We start from the raw sequence: 24,643 nt of genomic DNA, 5'->3' as shown, positions 1-24,643 counted from the left end.
ACAAAGGAACAAATGCCCTCCATATGTCTACATCCTACATCGTTCAGCACCACTACCATTATTTCCAAACAGGACGGTCGGGTAGCCTAGTGGTTAAAGCGTTCGCTCGTCCCGCCGATGATCCGGGTTCGATTCCCGACATGGGTACAATGTGTGAAGCCCATTTCCCCCGCCGTGATATTGATGGAATATTGCTAAAAGTGGCCTAAAACTATACTCACTCACTCACTCATTTCCAAACAAATCGCGTGCTCATGATCACTGACAGTAGTGTGTGGGAAATTCAGATTCAAACACTTTATTTACAAAAATCTATTGTTAAAATGTTAATATGTTCTACAGATTCTACAGATTAAAGTTGGCAAAGGTTCCTTGGATTTTGTGGCCAGATATCAGTTCTCCTCTTACAACCGCTTTTGTGGGATCACAAACATACATCATAACCCACAGTGGTCTGTCAAATTCTACATCTGTAACAGTGGTGTACACTGAATTGTCAATGGCATTAACGACTAATATTTTGTCACTAGCTCCATCCAGTAGAAAGTATAGCTGAAGGTCATAAGACTGTCCAACTCTGTTCTCAGTGAGTGGAAGGTGAGTGAAGAGCTTTTTATTGTAGTTTACCCGAAGACACAGCTGTTGGTTGTGGGTGGAGCATGTTGCAACATACACACTCAGTCCAATGTGTTGCGGCCGGACAGCATCTTCAGGAGAGGATGTCAGGGCTATCTCTTGTATAAGTTTATTACTTCCTACCAATGTCTTTATAGATAACCCCAACTTTATTCCATACATGCAACGCTGCCCAGGACTGTTTCGGACCACCAAAGGTCTGGACGCTAGACATGATCTGGCATTTCGTATCCGACATCCTGTGTTCGGAGAAATAACAGCCGGTCTTGTGTTTGTGATTACACATTCAGATACGTCAATGATGCATTTTGCAGTGTCAGTGTACCATTCCAGAGTTGGACCTGTGATGAAAAAAACATTCGTAATGAGTACCAACACATCTTGTAGCTAACATATATATCACTTAATACGTGTTTAACTCACAATTTAGTCAATCTACCAAATGAAAGTTATAAGCTATCATGGGGGCACGGGTGGCCCAGTCGTCTAAGGCGCCGCGATTCGCTGTGCAGAGCTGCGTCCCTTGGGCACGCCAGAAACCTATGATTGTGGGTTCGAATCCCGATTCGCCCCGATTATGTTTCTAGGTATGTCAGCACCATACCCGTGCTCGTGGGTTCACCGAAGTGGTAAACGTCTGAGACCTGCATCACTTCGGGCTTTCCTCCCACATTAAGCTGACACGCCGTGATATAACTGGAATAATGTTAAAAGCGGCGTTAAACCCAACTCACTCACTCACTCACTATAACCTATCATTGATATATTATGTATTAATTTAGAAGTGTATTCGTTCTGGGGTTTAATATATATAACTTCAAGATTATTACACGTATAACGTGCATGCACGCGCGCGCGAGGGTGTGTATGTACGTATGTACGTGTCTATGTATGTGTGTGTGGTGTAGGACGACTGCCGAGTTTAAAGTGCTAGCCAACTGAGATACCATGCCACAGTTTAACATGAATACCCCACTCAGTATGCTGACTCCGAAACGACCAGACCTAGTTTTGTCCCCTTAGTGCCGGGCGCCAGGTAGGGTAACAACAAGTACCATCATTTAATGTCTTTTGGTTATACGTGACTGGGGATCGAACCCCCGACATTCAGCTCTCCGGACGGATGTTCTATCCACTACACCAAGGAGGCTTTCTTCTCCTACATTACTTAACATTCAAAAATCAGGCAACCCATGCATGATATGCAACATAGCTAACGTGACGACTAATAAAACTTCTGTACTAAACTATCAAAAGGTAAGCACAAAGTTCAGATCTCGAAAGCGGTGGTAACCTCTCGAAATCAACTGACAGATACAAAACCAATGAACAATATCTTGTAACATCATGTCATGATCAAGGGCGCAGATCTTACATGTTATCTCCTGGTCAGACATCTTCCGGTCGATCTCGATCACTGAAACAAGATATTAATCTTTATGTGTGTCCTATGTACATGTACTGCCTGCTCTCACTATTGTAATGCATATATTAACCGTTATAACAGTATCGCGGGATGAAACAGAAGAACAAACTTCACTGGACGGGGTAGTGTCATTCTGATAAATGTACATATTTGCCGTAGATATTTAGGCAAGAAAGTAGTCATCACCATGGGCATCAGTTTTGCTCCCCTTCTTACTTATCTGTTCTTTTTACAAAAGGATCAGAATTTCTGCCCTGCTTGACAAAGTCAAAACAAGTTAATTTGGATAATACGTTTGATCTCATATAATTCCATTATGGCTAAGTAGCCAGTTCCCTTCAACTGATTTACCAACATGAAGTCATCGATCCCATTTGCATGGATCGATGCTCATGATATCAATCACTGGATTGTCTGGCCGAGACTCGATTATTTACAGACCGCCGTCATATAGCTGGAATATTGCTGAGTGCGGCGTTAAACAACCAACCAACCAGCCAACCAACATTAAGTGGAAATAAAGAGACAAATGATACCGCCTCATCAGTTTCATATTTATATTTATGAATAAAGATTCAGAATAACCAAACAAATTCACCAGACCGTGTAACAAGAGTGATGACTTCAACTTCCAGAAGTCAACTTTCTCTTTATGTCAAGCAAAATCCAGCGGGTCCGGTCTTTGGGTTTTCTATTGTTTTGAGGTGTAATCGAGCATGCTGTTCTTTGACGATTTCAAAGAGAGTCATGGGACTCTTGCTCAAAAGTTGTTTGATAAAAGTTACAACATTTAAGGCCTCAGTCAAGTTTTAAAAAACATGTATAGTAGATACATGGATGACATTTCCAAATTTGACGCAACAGTGACAAGAATGATGCAAATCCCTGTTTTGACTTGTACCATGTGTTCCCGAGTTTTTGCAGGTGAACCCGTTGATTCTCGTGATAAACAACATTTCTCACTTGTTCAGATGTATCAGAAATCTAAACCTTAATACCGATTAACCACTGTGGGTGGAACATAGTATAACATTTCTACATAGAATGGCATGACAACATAAGCTTTCAATACTACATTTTCTTTGGAATAGCGTAACGTCACGTAATTAAGTCCTAAGACGGAACGTTGTATAAAAGTAGGAAATCGTGTAATTTCGAAAACAAAAAAAACTGTCTTGGGACGACGAGTGGATCGTTTTAGAACGCAACAGAAACATACAACAAATTCGATGTACACACGACTGAAAGTTGTAGTATCTTACTACAAATACCTGGGTATAGCGTTTTTCACCCAGCCGTGTAGGCTCCATAAGCATCAAAGGTTTTTATTCCCATTTATAAATTGCTCAAGACCAAAAGCCATTTATATTTCGAGCCAGCTACAATATTGTTTGATGGAAACAAGTCTCCAATAATATTATTTGTGAAATAAAATGTAGTAAATGCCATACTTGGGGGAGCTGGGGTTACAGTATGCATGTCCAGTGCCAATATAGAGTTCAAAGCTGTTGGATAGGTTGCTGGGGATAGATTGTTGTTTAATGTTAAAAGGTTGGGATGACTATGGAAAAGAAAATTTGAGATAGACCTTTTTTCCCTACTGGTTTTGCCTATGTTGCATCTTATAAGAAAAAGGATCTGTTGTTCAGGTGTTTCATTGTGTATGTACACATTGTGACAGTTGTGAAATTGAGGATGAGTATATTTTATTTACATGAGAACCAAAAATCTATTGTTCCAAAATAGGTCTTTACCAAATATGACCCGTGAATATCCGGGCTAGAATAAGTCTTCCGCGACCCATGCTTGCCGTATAGGGTGACTCTGCTTGTCGTAAGAGGCGACTAACGGGATCGGGTGGTCAGGCTCTCTGACTTGGTTGATGCATGTCGTCGATCTCAATTGCTTTGATCGATGCTCATCAAATTAATCACTGGATTGTCTGGTCCAGACTCGATTATTTACAGACCGCCGTCACATAGCTGGAATATTGCTGAATGCGGCGTTAAACAACAAACCAACCAACCAACCAACCAACTTTACCAAATATTGATCGAATTTATAAATGTAAAGAACTCCTTGTCAATATTTTACAGTGAAATCAGTAAAGTAAAATCACGCGTGTTTAACATGTTGTATTGCAGTTATGTTGAGTTATGTCCATTGTATACGCTTCGTACACTTACTTGTCTACTACATTAGACCTTCATACTGTCTGTCTATCGTATCTGTTATTTCCATGAGAAATATATTATTTAGTACTACCTACCTGAAGGTAACTCGGCTGGTTCCACAATGATAGCGGTGTATGCTGCAGAATCTTCCACACCATGCGACGTCTCTGTTGGGGAGAACGTGACTGATCTGACCATTCCTGCCCCCTTGATAGTATCCTGAAGATGTTTTACATTTGCTTGGAAAAAATTAACTCCAGTCCTGACGAAGGGTATTTCCTTTGGTGACTCCTCCTTCAACATGTATTTATGTATTGATCCCAATACTTGCAGATATTCTATCCTGTCAGCTTTGCTGCTCATCTGTCTCGTGTATTCTATAGATGACCTCGCTTTCCTCAGCAGTAGTCTTGTTGCATCCAGCGCCTGCTCTGTTAGCTTGAGACTTTTAGCTGATTTCTCCTCAACATCAGACAGAAGGATTTTTCGTCTTTGCTTCAGAGCATCGATCAAGTTGTCAAAGACTCTGTTGATATCATCTCTTGACACGCGCTTTGACAGTTCGATGTCCTCTATCTTCATGTTAAGATCTGACTCTGTTTTGCTCAGTCTTTTCGTCTTTTCCTCCATCTTAACCAAAAATTCATCGGTGGATTTTATCTTTTCTTTGTGTGCTTCATCCACGGACACGACGTTGTGCCCCTTCCCTTTATCGTGATCTACTACAGTGCTGGACACACAGACAACCTTGTCACAAGTGTTACAGTAGAACTGTAGAGGTTGTTGGTGGTGACTACACTGATGTACACGACGGAAACTCTGTACAGGTCGGCCCTTCATCTCATGGAAGGTATTTATTGTGTGTTTTTTTGTAACCATATTTCGTTTGTGAGCATTTAGGCAGATTGAACATAAAAATGTTCTACAGTTGTCACACTGGGCTACAGCTGTTTCTTTATCAGGACAATCTGTACATGGAAGATGGAGACCTTTCTGGATCTTGAGGTAGTCCAGAAACTTCAGGATGACAGTCTCTTTGGGGAGAGATTTAACACCTCCTTTCAGGTAATGTCGTTGTCGACACATGGGGCAGTCTAAGACTGTTGTGCCTCTACTGCAGGTTTCTAGACATGGTTGGCATAAGGACTGTACACAGCACGGCATACGACGGGGAATTCGTGTCGACTCATCAAAGTGTTCTGTACATATTGGACACTCGGTCAGATGATCCTTGATCTCAGCAACTGAGACAAGATCCGACATGATGTCTGGCAAACGAAAATCATTACGATCATGTAATATGAAATTGAAATAGAATCTGTAACGAGGTAATGTGTATGTACTGTAGTTGTTAAGCATTCAATGAGCAAAGGCATAGTTAGGAAACAATGACAACCACAATATCCACAAAGAGGAAACTCTGTATGATCTGCTTCTAAGAGCAGACACATATACACACCCGTACACATACATATTGACATGTCATCAACCAATTCGTCTGTTACAATGTAGTATACATGTTTTATACAGTTGTTGCTAAGAGACAAGAACAGATTCGGGATTTCACATGTTTTGCCTCAAGTAAAACCCCCGTGCAGTGGGTAATCAAGCGATATTCTAATAGTTTATCTCGCCCCGGATGATGACCTGAGTGGTGTTGGGCTTTAGTCTGCTTTAAAACACTTTTTCAGTAATATAAGGACATGTCAGCATAATGTGGGAGGAACGTTTAAAGTAACAGTGTAGAAACTCACGAGCTTGAATATGGTGCAGACAAACCAAGAGCAATTTATTGGGGTGAATATGGGATTCGAACAAATAATCCTGGTTACCTGCAAAACATCTAATGGGAAATCACAATGACACAGGTCTGAACTCTAGCACACTTATATGCGTGTCAATGTACTCCATATCTATTTTATTCTTACAGTTTTAAGATGTCACGCTTCTGGTGGGAATGACATTAGCTATACATGTCATCTTTGCTTGTGGAAGGGACCGCCCATTTCTAAATAAAGCAATGAGCCCTGAATATTTTTTATTAAAAACACTTTGCAACAATGTTACTTTGTGGCAAACTAGTGTATTTTATACAAACAGTATGATGCATTTTAGGTTTTTTTCGAGCAACGACAGGGACAATGTTTTATTCGATACAAATCAAATCAAATGGTCGAACCCTAAAGGACACACCAAAAATGCCTTGCACGATTCTAATTAGCAAGTTGTAATGTCAACAACAAGTTGTCATTAATAAAAAAAATAAAACATTTTTTTACAATGTTATAGCTTAATTGTATTTTCGTCTCTTTCAAAGAGGAAACTGCCGTTATAAACTTTATCAATTGTATGCAAATGCCAAAATAATTAAATATCATACGTATGTTAGTTGACGTCTAACGAGCGCATCGCTGTCTCGGCTGTCATTGCGTGATACGATGTTTAACTCACAATCTACACATGAGGTATATAACATGTAGTTTATGTGTCTTTGAAGATTGTGCTGAACTGTATTTGCAAGCCTCGACTTCGGACAGATCGAAATTTACGCGAATTACTGAGTCAACCCAACTCGCCCATCTCCGAAACATTCAGTGATGCACAGTAGCCCTGATCGAAACATTGAAATGTCTTTGCTATTACTGTCATACCCAACACAGTAAAAACCTTTTGTCACCAAGCTCCATACTAATACAATACATCTTTCCCTACTTGCAAGAGCAAAGCAATCTCTGCGCATGGCATAAGGTGGTCAACTACAAGATACAACAATATTGTTTTTATTTCAGAAACCCTGATAAGATTCCAGGTTGTCCCAGAAACAAAGAGTTATCATGCTTGTAAAATAAATATGTAAAATTAAATCCAAAGAGCACCTAGAACAATGTTTATCAATCAGGCCCAGGGCTCAGGCATTTAGGACTTGCCAAATCATTCTAGACTTGAGTTCCTTTCTCTATTTATTCATATGTGTCGGAGAGACAGAGGTTCAGGAATGTGCAATCCATATGAGCAGAGATTCTGACACACTTTCATTCATTCTGTACTGCTTAACTATGGTCCTCATGCACGTAGAATATATAAAGTAAACTATATTACAAACAGTTCCAGGTGTTAGATTGACACAACTTTTATCTCCAAACAGTATATGATATGATGCCCTATTTCTATAAAATACACTCTTCAAAAAAGAAACGCATAGGTGTTTTGAGAATTCCAATTAGATTTTTTTCCAAGCAATCGTCATAAAGACAATTCTTATGTTTGCTTCCTGTTAATCGTGTCATGTTTGTTGTGCACTGCGCGCAAACACATTTCAAAATGTTTTTCGGGGAAACGTTTATCAGCAAAAATGCAAAGGATGCACGGAAATTGCTTTCAGAAAACGTTTTCAGCACAATGCACGTGCAAAGTGTTGGAAACAATAGTTGAGACACTGACTATAAAAGACCGTACAAAATTCAACAGTTCACTACGAATTTTCTGACGTAAACGGAGATCGAAAAATGCCAAGATTAACTGCAGCTCACCGAAATATCGCCATTGGACGTTTGGAATCAAGGGAGTACCAGTCTGCCGTTGCAAGACTCTTCAACGTTCACCAAATCTCGACTATGGGATCGATATACCAGCACTAATTCGACTCAAGATCATCACAGAAGTGGAAGACCAAGAGTGATCACCCCTGCTCAGGATCGGTACATCCGGTTACATCACATTCGGAATCGATTTGCTACAGCAACGGACACTGAAGGACAAGTGCCTGGTATGGGAAAAATTTCCGACCAAACCATCAGAAATCGTCTGAGGGAAGTGGGAATTAGAGTGAAACGACCAAAAGTTGGACCTGTCTTGCGACGTCTACACTGTCAACGACGTGTCCGGAGGTGCAACAGAGTACAGGCATGGGATCTCAGGAACTGGCGACGCGTTTGGTTCAGTGATGAGTCACGTTTTCTTCTTCAACGACGGGATGGAAGACAGCGTGTATACCGACGTCGACATGAACGTTTTGCGCCGAACTGCGTTCGACAGGTGCACCGATTTGGTGGAGGGAGTGTCATGGTTTGGGGAGCCATATCCTACACGGATAGATCACAGTTAGTGGTTGTGCAGGGCAATCTTACAGCAAACCAATACATAGACCAAATTTTGCGTCATCACCTCCTCCCAACTTTGGCCCGCCAGAGGGAGCTGTTCCAACATGATAGTGATCTCGATTATGATAGGATCACACATGGGGACAATATTTTTACGCTACGTTAACCTCCTGGACAGTATGAATACACAATGCCATTTAGAAAGTGGTCAAATGTAACTAATGTTATATTTGGGATAACACTTTCTTAGTAAAGTACAGATTCTAGTACTTTTTGGGGGTTGAGTACCGTGCGGGATTCGAACCCACACCTGCCAGGGTGAGGCACCTAATCGCCAGCACACAAAGTCAGCTCCTGGACAGAGCCCTCAATAATGTCAGTTCATAATAGCATCACACCAAATAAAAAACAAGCATTTAATTATTCACATACATATTTAAAATTTATGATACAGACCAATTTCTTTCAAAAAGCTTAGGTCAATCTTCATCTCAATAAAACATTATTATTATTTATAATGCCTTTGGGATCAATTTTCATCCCAATAATCATTGCTATTATTCATAATGCCTGTTGGTTGAATCTTCATCCCAATAAAACATTTCTACTGTTCATAATGCCTTTGGGGTCAATCTTCATCCGAATAAACATTACGATTATTTATAATGAAAGTTGGTTTGAATCTTACTACTACTTATAATGCCAGTGGGGATACATCCCCAATTAAACATTACTGTTATTTATGCCTATGGGCCTGCGACGATACATGCTTTTGGTAAGAGCCGACTAGGAGGATCGGGTTGTCAGGCTCGCTGACTTGGTTAATGCTTGTCATCGTATCCCAATGGCTTAGATACATGTTCCTGATGGTGATCACTGGATTGTCTGGCCCAGAGTCTATTATTTACAGACCGCCGTTGCTGAGTGCTCCAAAAACAACTAAAAAAACAAAAATCATTAATATTTAGGATGCCTAAATTAAAAGCTACTTATGTCTTCGTTTAGACTGAGGTTTTATGTTCGTTTTCGCAAGATGCTTCAACATAAAGCACCTCAACAACAGTGTTGTTATGACGTACTGGTGTGAAAAAATAAAGAAAGAAATACTTTCATATACCTTTTAGATTTGATTTTATTTTTAATATATTCAGCACATGTTTCCAGTGTTTAATTTCCAGGACTAAATGACAAAAAGAAATGTGGCAAACTAAGAGATTACATGTCCAACCGTGACATTCTTGCTTAAAAGCTACACAATCTTTAAACACCACTTTGTAATATACAGTTCGCTTTGTTCATTTCACAGGGATTCACTTATATGATCGTTTGCTTATTTAACAAAGAAGTTACAGGTTGTTTAGGTTATAGTGATTGTACCGCAAACAATGGAGTGCCGGCATATACGCTGTATGGTGTCACAACTCGGCAGAAGTCCGATGCACTTCCGTGTTCAGGTGAGATGCAGTGCGTCCGAAACAAGTGTGGCATGGTCACATAGGTTCCGCCCACTCATGAATATTTTAGACTTAAGACCGTTGTAGGTTTATGAGAGCACCATACGTACTGTATTTCCTCAATTAGACGCCTCGACGTCTATAACGTTCGCGCGATACGTTGTTACGGCGATTAATAGAGAAAATATGGTATATACGGTGAATACTATTGAAGTCGGTGTAAAACCTCTGAATCCCCTCAACCTATTAACTAGCTATTCCACCTGAAAAGCTGCTGCATTACAAACGTTAATCACCCCCTAACCACCACCCCAAGACACTCTCCGATTAACAGACAGATTAACATTCTTACCTTACGAGAACTGACAGCAGAGAGTACAGTTGGTTGCCTATATACATGTACACAAACAATACTGGACCTTCGCCTTATCTGCACACGCGCAGTAGCTACTTTCGTTATCAGAACAACCCGGAAATCACGAATACCTCGTATGGTACAACGGTAAAGTAGGTCAGCTTTGACAATGTTCTTCGATCGCACCGTGTGGGCACACTTGCGCCTCGTGCAGACGGTTGAGATATGAATTCATACCAGTATCAAGGATAATGTGTAGGCTGTCTCACTGTCCCTAAAGCATATTCCTTCCCCTTACGTCCAGGTCTTACTGTTATGATATATCCCTAAATAACGCAAGTCTAGATTTTCCACAAAACTCTCATCTCACTCTGGCTCCTATTCAATTTATATGGTGTTGCTTGTGTCTATCAAAAGTATATATTTTCAAAGATTAACTGTTAGTCTAGGTTAATGGGGATTTTCACACTGAGCGAGAGGAACAAGTTAACTGTATAGCTATCAATATGTGATATCTATCTTGCTTGATCTATGTGTTTGTATTTTTTGTTAACTGGTCGAAATTGTGCCAGAAGAGGAGGTAAAATTCCCATGTACTTACTATATGGAATGAAAATACTTTTGCGAAAGACGAGACACAAGCATTGAAAAGTCTGTATCTTTTTGAAGGTTTTGTATATGTTGCATATGCCCAATTTCAATTTGGAACGTCATACTGAGCGAGGAACGCCTTCAAACCTTTGAATCTAAATCTATCATATATATCATGGTGGAGGGGGCAAATCATATGATGACTTTGAGAAGTCTTGAAACGGTCATTTTGCTGGAAAACATCAATAAACAAAGGAGCTGTCTATAATAAAAGCAAAAAACAATTCCATAATCATACGCAATCCTTGCTAAAAGCAGAATCCATTGTACGATTCCGATTACATATAAGTAATACAATAGAATCAGGTGTCAAACCAGAAGGGGTATCCCTAGTTTTGTGTATGACAGACCCCTTATTGTTGCAGTAATGGGCAATTTAATCCTGGAAAATATATGATCTGTCTTGTAGAAAACGCACTGATTTTTCTTTATTATCATTTCAGGCTGTCAGACGTGGAGATCCAAAGTCCATGTCACGATCAAATGTATTGAATAAGGAGTGTTTAGTGAGGTTTGTTGTGAATGCTGGCTACAATACTGAATAAAATGGTGATTGGAATGATGTACTCACGAAACTAGCACCAAATGGGAAAAAGGGAGCATGGCAAAGTACATAGACAGCTTCCTGCAAGACAGGTCGCTATCAGTCAAAATAGGGAACACTCAATCGAACTTCTACAGATCACTTATCAGATTTAAAACAATAGACTATGTTTGTAAGGCCTTTCAGCATCAGCACTGTTTTGAGCCGCCTCGACAGAATACAACACAAAGCCCAAATGCTAGCACTACAAGTTGAAACAGGAGAACTCCCATTGAAAGGAGGAACAAAAAGCCCTTTGGTAAAAAAAAGATAGGGCAAGCCACCCGAGATGAAGACCTAGTTCTTGGTTTAGGCATTAATTGTCTTGACACCGTCCGGTCCACTCTCCTACCCAGAGTTCCGTGAGGACAGCATTCGTCACATCTAACACAGCCCATTCAAGATACTGAATGTTTTTCATCGGTTTCATTTTTAATGAGTCTACACATCTAGATAAACATTTGGCATGGTTAACTTTCAGTGAGAACGTATCCCAAGACGTGAACAAAAAATTTTCCATTTGCGTAGTTTTCCTTCAAGTTACACTACAGAGAGCTAGCGATACGAGTCACTTTGATGCATAAATATATATTGTCGGGCACCTCACTGTCGCAGTTGTAGTAGCAAACCTATATAATGATGCAAAACAATACGTTAAGTGCACCAAAGGCTTGCATTAGGCAAGTCTGTTCTGATTTCAGTGTTTGTTTAAAAACGAGAGAAAAGTCCGGTCACGGCGACATGCAAATTAGCTGATGGCAGAGGTGTTATGCTAAGTTTGATTAATTAAAAACTATATTTAATTATAGGGATATTTATTTTAGGGATAATTTTGTTTTTGTAGGTAGTTTTAGTACTTTCATTTAAACGCTGGGTGTATTGATTGTTGAACTGATGATCTGGCATGGCCAGCTACATGACCAACAGAATAACAACAAACGTTTTGAGAAAAACTATTTCAAGTTAATTTTACAAATCAGTAGATAAGGCAAAGAAATAGTGATAAACATTAATATATCATCATTATCAATATGCTTATACATCACTGGATGTAGCTAACGATAATTTCTGGTCATACCCTTCTGTTGGATGGCCACCTGCTTTGCTGGGGAAAAGGTGGTAAAATATTTTGTTTTTGTGTATAATATATACGCACCCCTTATTTTGAGTCTAAAAATTCTGAAAAAGTGCGTATTATGTACGAGGTGAGGTGAAATGGGGTATGACGTTGCGTCCATGATTATTGCAGATATATAGCGACGCACATGCATGTGTGTGTGTTTACATGTGTGGCTGCTTTTGCTGGTACTGACTAATGCCGATTTCATAGTGCAAGCCAAATATGATACCATGCAGCAGTATGTCACGCACATCCCTCTCAGTAAACTGACTCCGAGACGACCAGTCCTTAATGCCGAGCGGCAGACAGAGTAACAACAAGTACCATCTTTTAACCTAACGTCTTTTGGTATGACGTGGCCGGGGATCGAAGCCCGGACCTTCCGCTCTCCGGGCGGGCGCTCCACCACCAGACCACAGAGCCGGTCGATTGTACACGACTAAATTTAACATGTAATATTTATGTGATCAACAAATGTGCTCGAGATGGTCCTATCTAATCTGAATACGTGTTCCGCGACATGCATTTAGCAACCGTAGTTGCCTCAGACCCTAGAACACGTGTTAAAGTAGACTTACTCATAGTCTCTGAAAATATTTAATGTTGATAGAAATAAACCACTTAAATTGAAAAGGAACCCCAATGAGATGGGAGATTCAGAACCTCTGGAGAATCCAGACTTGCTTCATTTAGGGATATAGCATCACAATAAGGGCTACAATATTGAAGGGAAAATGAATGTTGGTTATTGCACTTCAGGGTAAAACCGACGATTTCAACTATAAAACATCGGCTCCGAGCAGTCTTACCTATACCTACATGTATACTTTCCGTACAATAGTCCAAAATTACAGGACGCCCTGTGTTACAAGGTGGAGCAATCATTTTGCAGGATTATGTCGATTAGCAGTGTGCAAATATGTCATCATGGGTTAGAAAAAGCCAATGATCATCTTGATTATAGTCCATGGTTAATCGGTACCATACCCCTGCTATTTGGTTACACCAAAATGACTTCCTCCAAAATTAAGCTTTTTTTGGAATCCCGTAAATGCTTCAGTTATGAAATGGGGATTTTCAGCCTCACAGCCGTGCTAACGAAACAAAACATTGAAACGGTCACCTAAGATTTTATTCCTACATTGTAGTCACACATCGTGATAAACCGAAATACTGTAAAAACAACGTTACAATCAACTTTCTTTGAGAATGACCATATTTTACTTGCTACAATTTCGTATAAATGACCAACGTGTCAGACAAACTTTAATTGATTAAACTGACAAAGAGCAGAAATACAATACACATTGATGCCGATGTGCAAAAGAGATCCGGAAAAGTATATTGTTTCATAGAGAATAACCTTCTGGGGATGTTGTATATGTCAATGTATGAGTGAGCGAATAGGTCCCAAACACTCGTATTGTTTGTACGAGGCAACTAGTGGTGATCGGTTGGTCGGACCTAACTATAGTGACATGCTGATCGAGTGTCGGCCTACCCTGAAGGCGTGGGACGTTGCTAATGTGATCCGCCACTTGACGGTCTGTCCAAACATAAAGTCCACCGTTATATCGCTTGACCATTGCTGACAGCTGCATTAGACAATACCCACTCACCCAAATTTGATTGGAACAGAATTACAATATTTCGTTGGTTATGTTGATATTGTTTCTGGTGCATGTAAAGACAATCCTCATCATAAACTCCCTACTAATTAATTCTCTTCAAGAGAGAACAGCAAACCTTGGCCTGCAATGTTGTCTCTACTTGGTACACATTGATTTACTTTTGTGAAAGGACAAAATCACTGGATTTTAAAACTGTTATCATCAAAAGTGAATTTATAAATATTTAAATGCTAAAATGTATACACCATTAGTGTGAAAATTCATTTTTGATTAGTTGTAATGTACCCACAGGGCAGCTGTGTATTAGATTACGAATCATCTGATGTAGATTATACGGGATTTCCCCTTCACTGAATGAGTGTGATAATGGACACAGTTAAAGACAAATGGACACCTGTCAAACTTTTACTCCACTGACCTAGATACGTATATGTTCCAAAAGTTAATTATCATGGTGACATTTCGATAAATATATGAAGATTACCGACTGACATTACTGACGGAGAAATAGTTTTTGTGAATATAAAAAAGGCCTCCCTTGATTGTGTTAAAGATTATGGTTAATCTTTAAAACATGGATTTGGTGGTATATTTGCTGAACCCAACAATATATCTCTCTTTGTACGGATTTCGTTGGAGCTTTGGAATCCAGTACAATCTAGGAGTAAATATGTCTTCAGGTTTCTAGTCAAGTCAAAAGTTGATAGTACTGATGCATGGTTTTGGCAGATTATACTGGATTTCATTTTTTGACGTGACATACTGATGCATGGTTTTGGCAGATTTCTTCTTCAGTTAACATATTGGCCTTATATGTGGCATTATTTGATATGTCACTTATTCCAAATTCTTTGATGAACCAATGTGTGTAGGATGCTAACATGTAATGGTTATGTTATTTGAGGCCTTATCAGTGGGAACAACTACTTTTCATGTAAGGCAGCCAGAAGTTGGATGACTGCTGATTGGGACAGAATTGGTTTGTTCCATTTCTATTTCCTCTCTTTTCAGTTTGTGCATTCTACCACTGACAACACCACGCACAGACTTAACCCACTCTGGAGGACATTCACAGGTTCCTGTTCTCCTTTGCCCCATTTATTGGCATATTCTTCGACAGCATCCCTAAGATTTACAATTGTGATCCAAATTGGAATGATGCTGCTCATTGGAATGATTTTGGTCCATATTTGAATGACTGACGAATGTTATTATTGTCAACAAAAGAGAAGTCACCTGTGATTATATGACCTATAGGCTGGTACATGCTATGTCTTAGAAGGAACAGGTAGTGGAATTCACATTATGAGCTGCCAAGTCCACGTTCTGCAACACTTTCCTTAAATTGAACAGCCTGGATGAAATGGTGCTCGCTTTGGAAAATGGCATTGTTGGTGGTTCCTGTAATTTGAAATATAGAACAAACGGGGGAACATATGGTACAAGTTGACATAGGGAATTATATCTGACATCATTTGAGTCACATGTCCTCCACATATCTGACAGACCCGTGAAGATCCGGGCTAAAACTTGGTCTTCAGCAACCTATGATTGCCGTAAAAGGCGACTATGCTTGTCGTATGAGGCGATCGAGAGCATGGCCATCTGATCCGTATTTGAGTTGCCTTTTTCAGCATGCATGCGGTTATCAGGACTTATTCTAGATCTACAATGTAAATAAATAAAAAAGTGCAAGTTGACAAATACATTTTGATAGTTTTATTAATATTCAAATCAACGAAGGGACAAATATTAAATTACACATTCTTTGCATTTGTTAAGTGATATATTTCGATTGTGTAATGCTACGTGTCGACGTCCAAATTGAAACAAGTTGACCCATTAATCCATGTGTAAAATCATTTAGTGTGAAACCCAACAAAAGGCAAAGAAATGCTATACAATCAACAACTATCATATAGAATTAACTAAGTTTACAAATCGGTACAAATTCCTGCAAAGTAATTACAACGGGTGGACACACTATAGTGGTAGTACAAAATCCACAAAAGTATATGTGAGAGCAATAAAGTCATTGACATTAATATTTACCTTGAAGCAACAACGGTCAATCTTCCAAAATAGGCCTAGTCTGGATGTCCAGGGTGGAAACAATGATCTTCACACGATTATTTTTCACCAGCCTTGACTGTTGACATTTGAGCAGATGCACTCAGTGCATCAATGGAATGTTTGAAGCCTATGTGCGTATACATAGTTGTCTTGTCTACTAGACACTAATGTTTACACAGGACACTAATTCATAGAGCGAAACTAATGATAGATCATGGTGAATGTAGCGTTTTCTCACTAATTATACAGAACCTCTGTGTCAGAGCCAAAACTGTTACATTTCTTTCAAACATTGGCGTCGAATGCCGTGAAATCTTGAAACTGACAGGTCACAAATCACTCGTGTCGTGTCACTCATCTGCAGCCTAAATTGCGGCTGTTCCAGTTCCATTCGCAATCACGTTGCACCAACAGGTTCATTCCCAATAAATCAACAGGTTAATGTGGAACCACATCATAGATCTTGGTTCGTGTAAAGCGCTCGGTTACAAATTAAGGTAAGAGGCATCTCCTCTACAGTGGGACTACATCAAATTTCAAAACAGGGTAAGTTTATATTCTAAATGACGATGTTTCTAACACAAATTCAAGCAATTGTGAAGCCCAATTCAAAACATTGCAACATAACCTATATGTTGCACTTCACTTTTTCATTCATTATCCAGTTAATATAACATCATAATACGAATATACATATATAAATAATACTAACATTGTGAATTGCTGTATACACTTGCACAACTTCACAATAAATGAACACTTTAAGACATTTCATGGTGACATCTTAAATGTATAATAAGTGTATATCTTTCACAATAAGGAACAATCCACACACACGCGCGCGCTATGTACAGCAGCATTAACGCAAGTAGTGTTCGACTACACAGCAAGTATACAACATTGATACTAATGAGGCTCTTTGGTTCTATTTCCTGCAAGAAATATAAGTACCAATGTCTTAAGGAAACAAGGCAGAAACGTTATACATTGTAGAGAGTAGAAACATAAATTATGACTGCTGATACTGATTATTCAATGCGGAAAGAACTTTGGATAATAATTCCACAGAGAATAACATGACCACATCATTTTACCAGATGATTTCTTTCCTGTGATGTTATACAAGGGGCGAAGTCACTTAAAAACTACCATTCGAAAAGGTATCATTGAATACGACTTACTCCCCATACCCAACCCCAAACCAAAACCCACCCACCTCAACCTCACCCCATCCCACATAACCACACAGAGAGGAAAACACGTTCATATTTCACGAGTGGATGTACTAGGTGAAGTTAGCCATCATTATTGTTTCGTCAAAGTAATTTGGGTTGGAGTGTGTAAGGTTTAACGCTCCTTTGAGCAGTAGCTCAGTTAAATAAGAGCGCGTCAGCTTAATGATGAATGAAAACCTTAATCAAGGAAATATTACTCATAAACCAAGAACCTTAATCTAAGTATGAAATTGGAAAGCAGGGCCACCTGACTATGTCCCGTCCATGACACATCGAGCTACGGCGCATTGGACGACTGGGCAGCCCGTGCCCCGAGTCATAAAAACCCTAATGAAAATATATTTTGCAGTCCAGCCTTTACCTTGGAGGTATTTTTACTTACTCAAATGACGTCATATGATTGACATAGCTTTATATAAAACAAGCTCGCTGACATTAAATGACGTAGTCCTTTGTGAACGTCATAAACATTGGTTGAAGTAGAGAAAATGATGTCAGATAAAAAAGTACATAATCATGTCTAAAAAATGAAAATACACAAATGCGGCATATTTACAATTGCAGTAAAACATGGTAATAACAAATATCACGGGACTGTTGAAATGAGTTGATTACAGGCCAGGGTGTATCGATATGGAGCGGGGATAGAGATGTGGTGGTGCCCTACTCAGTAGTACCACACGAGTTATCTCCCATGAATTATTGCCACACGTTGACAATGGCAATGCTTAAATGATTTCAACGAAGACTTTTTTGTCAGGACTTTTATAGTTGCTGTCAATTCTATATTGCTCTCGGGATAGCACTGTTAACCTACATGTTTGTATACATTCATAATGGGCCACAGCAACTACACAGCAATGCCATGTTTACTTGAAATAGTATTTGCCGTGGTCAGCATGCGATAATCGGTAAATGAGAATTGATATGATTACACTCTTCGAAGGTAAGACGCAATTTATGCTAGCATGAGAATATTCAGTCATTAACTTTGTTATTCTAGTTTGCGTTTAAATTATGTCCACTTTGACGCTTAATGTATTGCGACAGTAAGATACTAAGGAAAAGTACTGAACAGCAGCCGTGTTGCAGTATTATGGCTTCAAATTTAATTCGGATTTGCTTTCTTTGTTGTTTGTTGTTGAACGTCGCAATGAGCAATATTCGAGCTATATGACGGCGGACTGAAAATAATCGAGTCTGGACCAGACAATCCAGTGATTGTTGTCATGAACATCGATCTACGCATTTGGGATACGATGACATGCACCAACCAAGTCAGCGAGCCTGACCACCCGATACCTTTAGTCGCCTCTTACGACAAGCATAGTCGCCTCTTACGGCAAGCAGGATTCTAACCCGGATCGTCACGGTTACATTAATATTTGTATTAAATATGTAAATCAAACGTGTTTTTACATATGTACACAAGTTGATAATGTGTCAAGGGCATACATATTATTTTACTGAGCTGTGCTTTTATACATTGCATGTTACATATAGTGTGTGATTGTTGTGGATAGTGTAAACTAGTCTAATGATTGTAGTTGGCGAAGGTTCCTGTGATGTTGTGGCCTGTAATCAGTTCTCCTCTTACATCTGATGTTGCGGGTTTACCAACATACACCATGACCCACATGGGTCTGTCAAAAGCAACATCTGTGACGGTGGTGTACACTTTGTTATCACCGGCATCAATAACTAATATTTTGTCATTAGCCCAATCCATTAGAAAACGCAGTTGTAGGTCAATAGATCGTCCAACTCTGTTTTGAATGAGAGGGCGATGAGTGAGGTAGGTGCTATTATAGACTACACGGAGACACAGCTGCTGCTTGTGGTTGGGGCATGTAACAACACGTACACTCAGTCCGGTGTCTTGACCCCAGGCAGCATCTACAGGGGTGGGGGTCAGGGCAATCTCTTGTATAAGTTTATTATCTTCTAACAATTCCTTAACACAAACTCGAAACTTTACGCGAAACATGCATCGCTGGCCTTGACAGTTTGTAACCATTAAAGGCCTGGATGCCAGACATGAAGTGATATTTTGTAACCGACATCCTGTGTCAGGAGAAGGGACGGCTGAGGTGGTGTCTGTGATAACACATCCAGACACGTCAATAGTGTTATGAGCAGTGCTTGAGTCCCATTCAAGAGTCGGGCCTGTCGGAAGAAAACGTCCATAATAAATACCAACACATCTTGTTGTAGTGTATAACACTTTAACTTCCTAACTCACAAGACACTAGTATCTACCAACCAGATAAAGAAAGTCACAAGTTATCATAGACATTTATAAGAAGTGTCATATCAATTTCAAATGGCATAAGCGTTCTTCTCCTATATATTGGGGTGGTCGGGTAGCCAAGTGGTTAAAGCGTTCGCTCGTCACGCCGAAGGCCCGGCTTCGATTCCCATCATGGGTACAATGTGTGAAGCCCATTTTTGGCGTCCCCCGCCGTAATATTGCTGGAACATTGCTAAAAGTGGCGTAAATCCCTACTCACTCACTCACTCTCTGGTATATTTCTTACACATAACATTGAAAACCCAAGAACCTCTTGCATGGAACATCGCTAACGCAAATCCTATCATAGCTCCTATACTTTAACACTGACTGACACTGCGTTTTACGCTCGTTTAGATCACGAAAGCCGTCGAACCTATCGAACTCAACAGACGAATGAATGACAAAAACCAATGAATAATATACTGTAACATCATTGAGTCAAGGACGCAGATCTTACATGTTATCTCCTGGTCACAGAGGCTCCGGTCCATCTCCATCACTGAAACAAAGATATTAATCAGTATGTGTGTCCCATGTACACGTACTGCCTGCTCGCACTACTTTAATGCAGAAGGTCTACAGTGAAGATCCGGGTTAGAATAGGTCTAAGGGGATCGGGTGGTCAGACACGCTGACTTGGTTGGTGCATGTCATCGAATCCCAATTACGTACATCGATGCTCATGATGTTAGTCACCGGACTGTCTGGCCCAGACTCGATTATTTACAGACCGCCGTCATATAGCTGGCATATTGCTGAGTGTGGATTCAAACAACAAACAAACAAATAATGCAGAACGTACCTGTTTTAACAGTATCATCATGTGAAAAAGGAAGTACAACATGCAATTCACTGGACGGGACTATGTCCCTCAGCTGCCACACGTAATGGAATCCCAGATATCAACATGCTCTAAGTTGGTGTTCGTACCATGTCAAGCTGACAGGGCACGATAATGTCTGACAGACCGTTTTCCCCTGGATACCACAGGGACATGTACGTCTTTGTCCCTCAACCCCACTTTGAGGTTGAATAGATATAGAATACTGCACTCGTTCTCGTAAGATACTATTTTTACGAAACGAGTGAACTTTTTATGGTATCTTACCGAGCGAAAGTGTAGTATTTTATTTATTACCCACATTTTTATGGACGAAAATAGCGTTTTCGTTACTTTATACGCCAAACGCAAACTGTCTCGAACTCTGGTTGCGCATGAATAGTAAAATGCCAAAATATAGACATGCTAACTTATTTACGCCTTGGTAAATAGTTCCTGTTGTTTGTGTATGAATAATTGACAATACAGCTCATGCCAAGAAATAACAGTTTTAATTTGGAGAGAGTAAACTAACTGGAATGTGTATGATGTGTACACACTGAACAAGAACATGTAAAAAAGTAAAACGTCGCCTCCCGTTTGAATCTCGGCCATGCCCCGGAGACGTTCACTCACGCCGCTAGTGCATTCAACAGTTAGCCTACTCAACATTACTGTCGTCAGTGGACCTAGTTTCCAGCTTTTGACGTTTCGGAGCATAGATATCACTGTGGAAGTTAATGTTTATCGTTCCTCCATATATAGGAGCAGAGAAAATGAAATTGACAAAGTCGCACCGAGTTTGCTTGGATTGTGCGGAGGTCACAACATTGACGGAACGAGATGTGCTTTCGGGAAGGGCAAGGTCACCGCGAGTGTTGGAAGAGATCATGTTGCTAATGTCACGATGCTGAATGCTGGAAATACTGCTGTAGTTGTTCACACTTTGGATGTTTTTGTGACCGGAAATTTGCATGATTTCTGTGCTGGGGACACAGATCTCACGGAGTGATTGAATCATGGTTTTCCTGGCCGAGTGATTTGTGACACGTTTTCCAATGATTCCAGCTGAAGTGGATATTCTTTTCATAATTGAGCCAAGTTTATTTTTCCCATCTGGTCCTCGTTTAAACCAAGGATGGTTAGGGGCAGGTGCTAATTTCGAATTCGTAGCCAAATAGAACGGAGTATCTGGTGAACAAAAATCTACAGGGCGCAAACTGGCATACAGTTTGTACAGTGCAACTGGACATCGTGGGTCGTTGGTAGACCATGCACGGGGAGGCGCGTCACGGACATTACGTGTGTCATTGCTAGTGCGTGTCTTTGTTTGACGTTCATTGTACTCAATGAACTCTCTACCATCAGAGTCGAGTTTTAGAACTACATCTCCCCACCTCATCAAGTGATGAGGTTTTACACTTCGGAGACCAAAGTGTCTTGTGATATTCCACCATAGTGTGTTTAGAATGGATTCTGGATTATTAAGACCCAATTCGTTTGCATCAAACATCATGTTGATTTCATCATTGGACAGACTTTCGGCCCTATTAGGTAAGTTTCCTCGCCCTTCTCTTTTTAGAACTTTTTGTTTGGTTGACAGAACTTCGCGAAGTTTTGAAAACTCACGATCCTGCAACAAGGACTTTTCATATCCCCTTGATTTTAGAAATCTGTCAATACTTGATAGCTTTGATGTCAAAGACCTTGGTTCATAGTCCTGGCCGTTAGATTTCTTTGTAAAGATGAAAAAGCTACACAATACATCGCATAGTTCTTTTGGGGGTATGGTTTCAACCGGCCTAGAATCAGCGTTGGCGTTCATGAATTTCTCCAAAATACTTATGCCATATTGGGTTTTTCTCCAGGTGTTTTGATTTCGATTTTGATGTATGAAATTGTCAATGTTTGAACAGTCATACTGATACACATTGTCACCTGGTATATCATCAAAAAAGTCATCCTTAAATAGTTCCTCATAGACACATTTTGGAACATTTTCAAATGGGTTCAAAACGGATATAGGGGCCGACGATATAGTCTCAGGAACAACAGTAAGTCTATGCCGTACTACTTGCCTCATTTCACTATTTAGAGTTTTGATATTGTAGGCATTGAATGTTCCAAGTGGTTGAACAATAGAAAGCACCCGTCCTCTAACTTCTCCGTCAATTTTGACACAATCGTTAACACGAATAGTGGTAGCCATCTTTCGATCTGCGCTAATATTTTAGCAGACGATCGTGCGGGAGATGTTGGTTTTGTGTAGTATATTTGTTACCAAATGCAAAATGTTTCAAGTTAGCCAAACAAAACACCATTTGTTGTCATGACCTGTATTAAAATTGCTTGTGATTGTTTGTAAATGTCTCTCGTTTTCATGAGAATCCTACAGTTCTGCTTCGTAGTAGTAAAGAGTTGTGAAAGCGAATGACGTCTCGTGATTGTTTATGAATGAAAAAAGTAGTTCCGGTGTGACCGAGGTCACGATTGTCCAATCAAAACGAATAAACCGAGGTCAACCTTGTACGACACATGTATGTTGCCACCTGTATCTTCACCACGCGGGTAATAAAACATCTGATTTGTCATGACGCCAAATTATATTTCTGAAACGTCACCACGAACCAAAGTTCGTTTTAGAAAAAAACCTGCAAACATGATCGCCGAAGGGAACTTTCTGTCATTGTATATCATTGTCCTAGCACAATGAAATCGGCATTGGTCTAAACCAGTGCAAGCAGACACACACACACACACACACACACACACACACACACACACACACACACACACACACACACACGTAGCTATATCAGTACAATAATCTGGAAAGCGACGTTAATACCCTATACACATCACTTACATCACTTATTACATTTAGACGTCTTCTTCTTTATGTGAATGTAGTACGAGCCGTTGTAACTGTGACTTTGTGAGGTTGGTTGGTTTACGGTTGCCAGTGTAAACATGACGTACTATTTAAAGATGTGTACACATCCTTCGAGGTATAAAATAGTGAAATAAAAACATGATGGGAATTCAATTTGACATTTTGTGTGAGTTCGAGGATGGGCTTCCATAGAGTAAGGGTCAAACTGTATGAACGTCGGAGCTTGCACGTCAATGCTTAAATAACAAAATTAATCATATTTTATTCTTAAAATATATAAAATACTGAGACAAAATGAAGAGAATAACCACATTCTAATTACACACATACCTCCGATATTAACAACAGATTTGACTTTTTAGATTTCTTTTTTATATGTAGTATTAATGTCTATGTTTTAAAAAAAATAAACGAACTCATTTTTTTCAAAGACATTTCTTACATGATATAAACATAAATCAATGTTGCCAAATAAGTTTCAGATTCTTTTTTACACATCCAGGTTGTTTTGTTCAGTTGAACGCACGTTGATGAAATATATAATTATATTGATCAATATAGCAATGTTGTCATGTCTCAATGCCGCGTCTCCAAACACATAAAACAAGTCATTATGTGAAACGAAATTGTGTCAAATTTTCAGTTTTCATCATATTTGCTAGCACTTGATTATTAATGGTACACCATGAGTCACATTACATACAATCAGGTGAATGTTTGAACCCAGGGACTAATTCACATGTTAGATGTGGTCATCCATTTCGCTATGACTTCCTATGTATATAGTTATTATATCCTCATTAATTATTATTTGAGGTGACGTTGGAATGGATTGGTTAATCGTGAACAAAACAATGCGAAGATACATTGTCGTTATCCACAGCAAATTATCCACAAACTCGAATGCATAACGTTATATATAAACATGCAAATCAACTTGATATAGATTTAAGTCCTTCAGAAATTAGACAGTATTTTGGTGGTGTACGAAAAAATGTGGCGCAATATGCTACGGGTTGCCGTATAACAAAATCTCGGCAACACAAAGCACTGTCGGATTCTCGAGCCAGTTCAATGATTGCAGTTAATTTTACACCATGACTAATTTAATTTTCAGATCTTATAGAAATGTGCGTCATACAACTCATTCATCATCCAGAAAGTAAAGACTGGCATGAACTGGCATTTTTCATCATTGA

The 24,643-nt window shown here is 39.6% G+C and overlaps 1 protein-coding gene across 1 annotated transcript in view; it reads right to left on the bottom strand.

The window, feature by feature from the left end:
• Positions 1–251: 251 nt before the first annotated feature.
• The window catches only part of LOC124135193, a 43,367-nt gene continuing 18,975 nt past the window's right edge, over positions 252–24,643 (bottom strand). Inside the window, exons 3-5 of the mRNA XM_046500443.2 lie at positions 4,332–5,504; positions 2,012–2,053; positions 252–977 (exon numbers count right to left, since the gene is read on the bottom strand). Of these exons, the coding sequence (XP_046356399.2) occupies positions 346–977; positions 2,012–2,053; positions 4,332–5,504 (1,847 nt within the window). The 3' untranslated portion in view covers positions 252–345. The remainder of the gene's footprint in view (positions 978–2,011; positions 2,054–4,331; positions 5,505–24,643) is intronic.

The sequence above is a fragment of the Haliotis rufescens genome, unplaced genomic scaffold (genome assembly GCF_023055435.1).
Source record: "Haliotis rufescens isolate VD_foot unplaced genomic scaffold, xgHalRufe1.0.p SCAF_15, whole genome shotgun sequence".
NCBI classification, from domain to species: Eukaryota; Metazoa; Mollusca; class Gastropoda; order Lepetellida; family Haliotidae; genus Haliotis; species Haliotis rufescens.
Note: the sequence above shows the minus strand (reverse complement) of the source record. Positions and strands in the feature narration are given on the sequence as shown.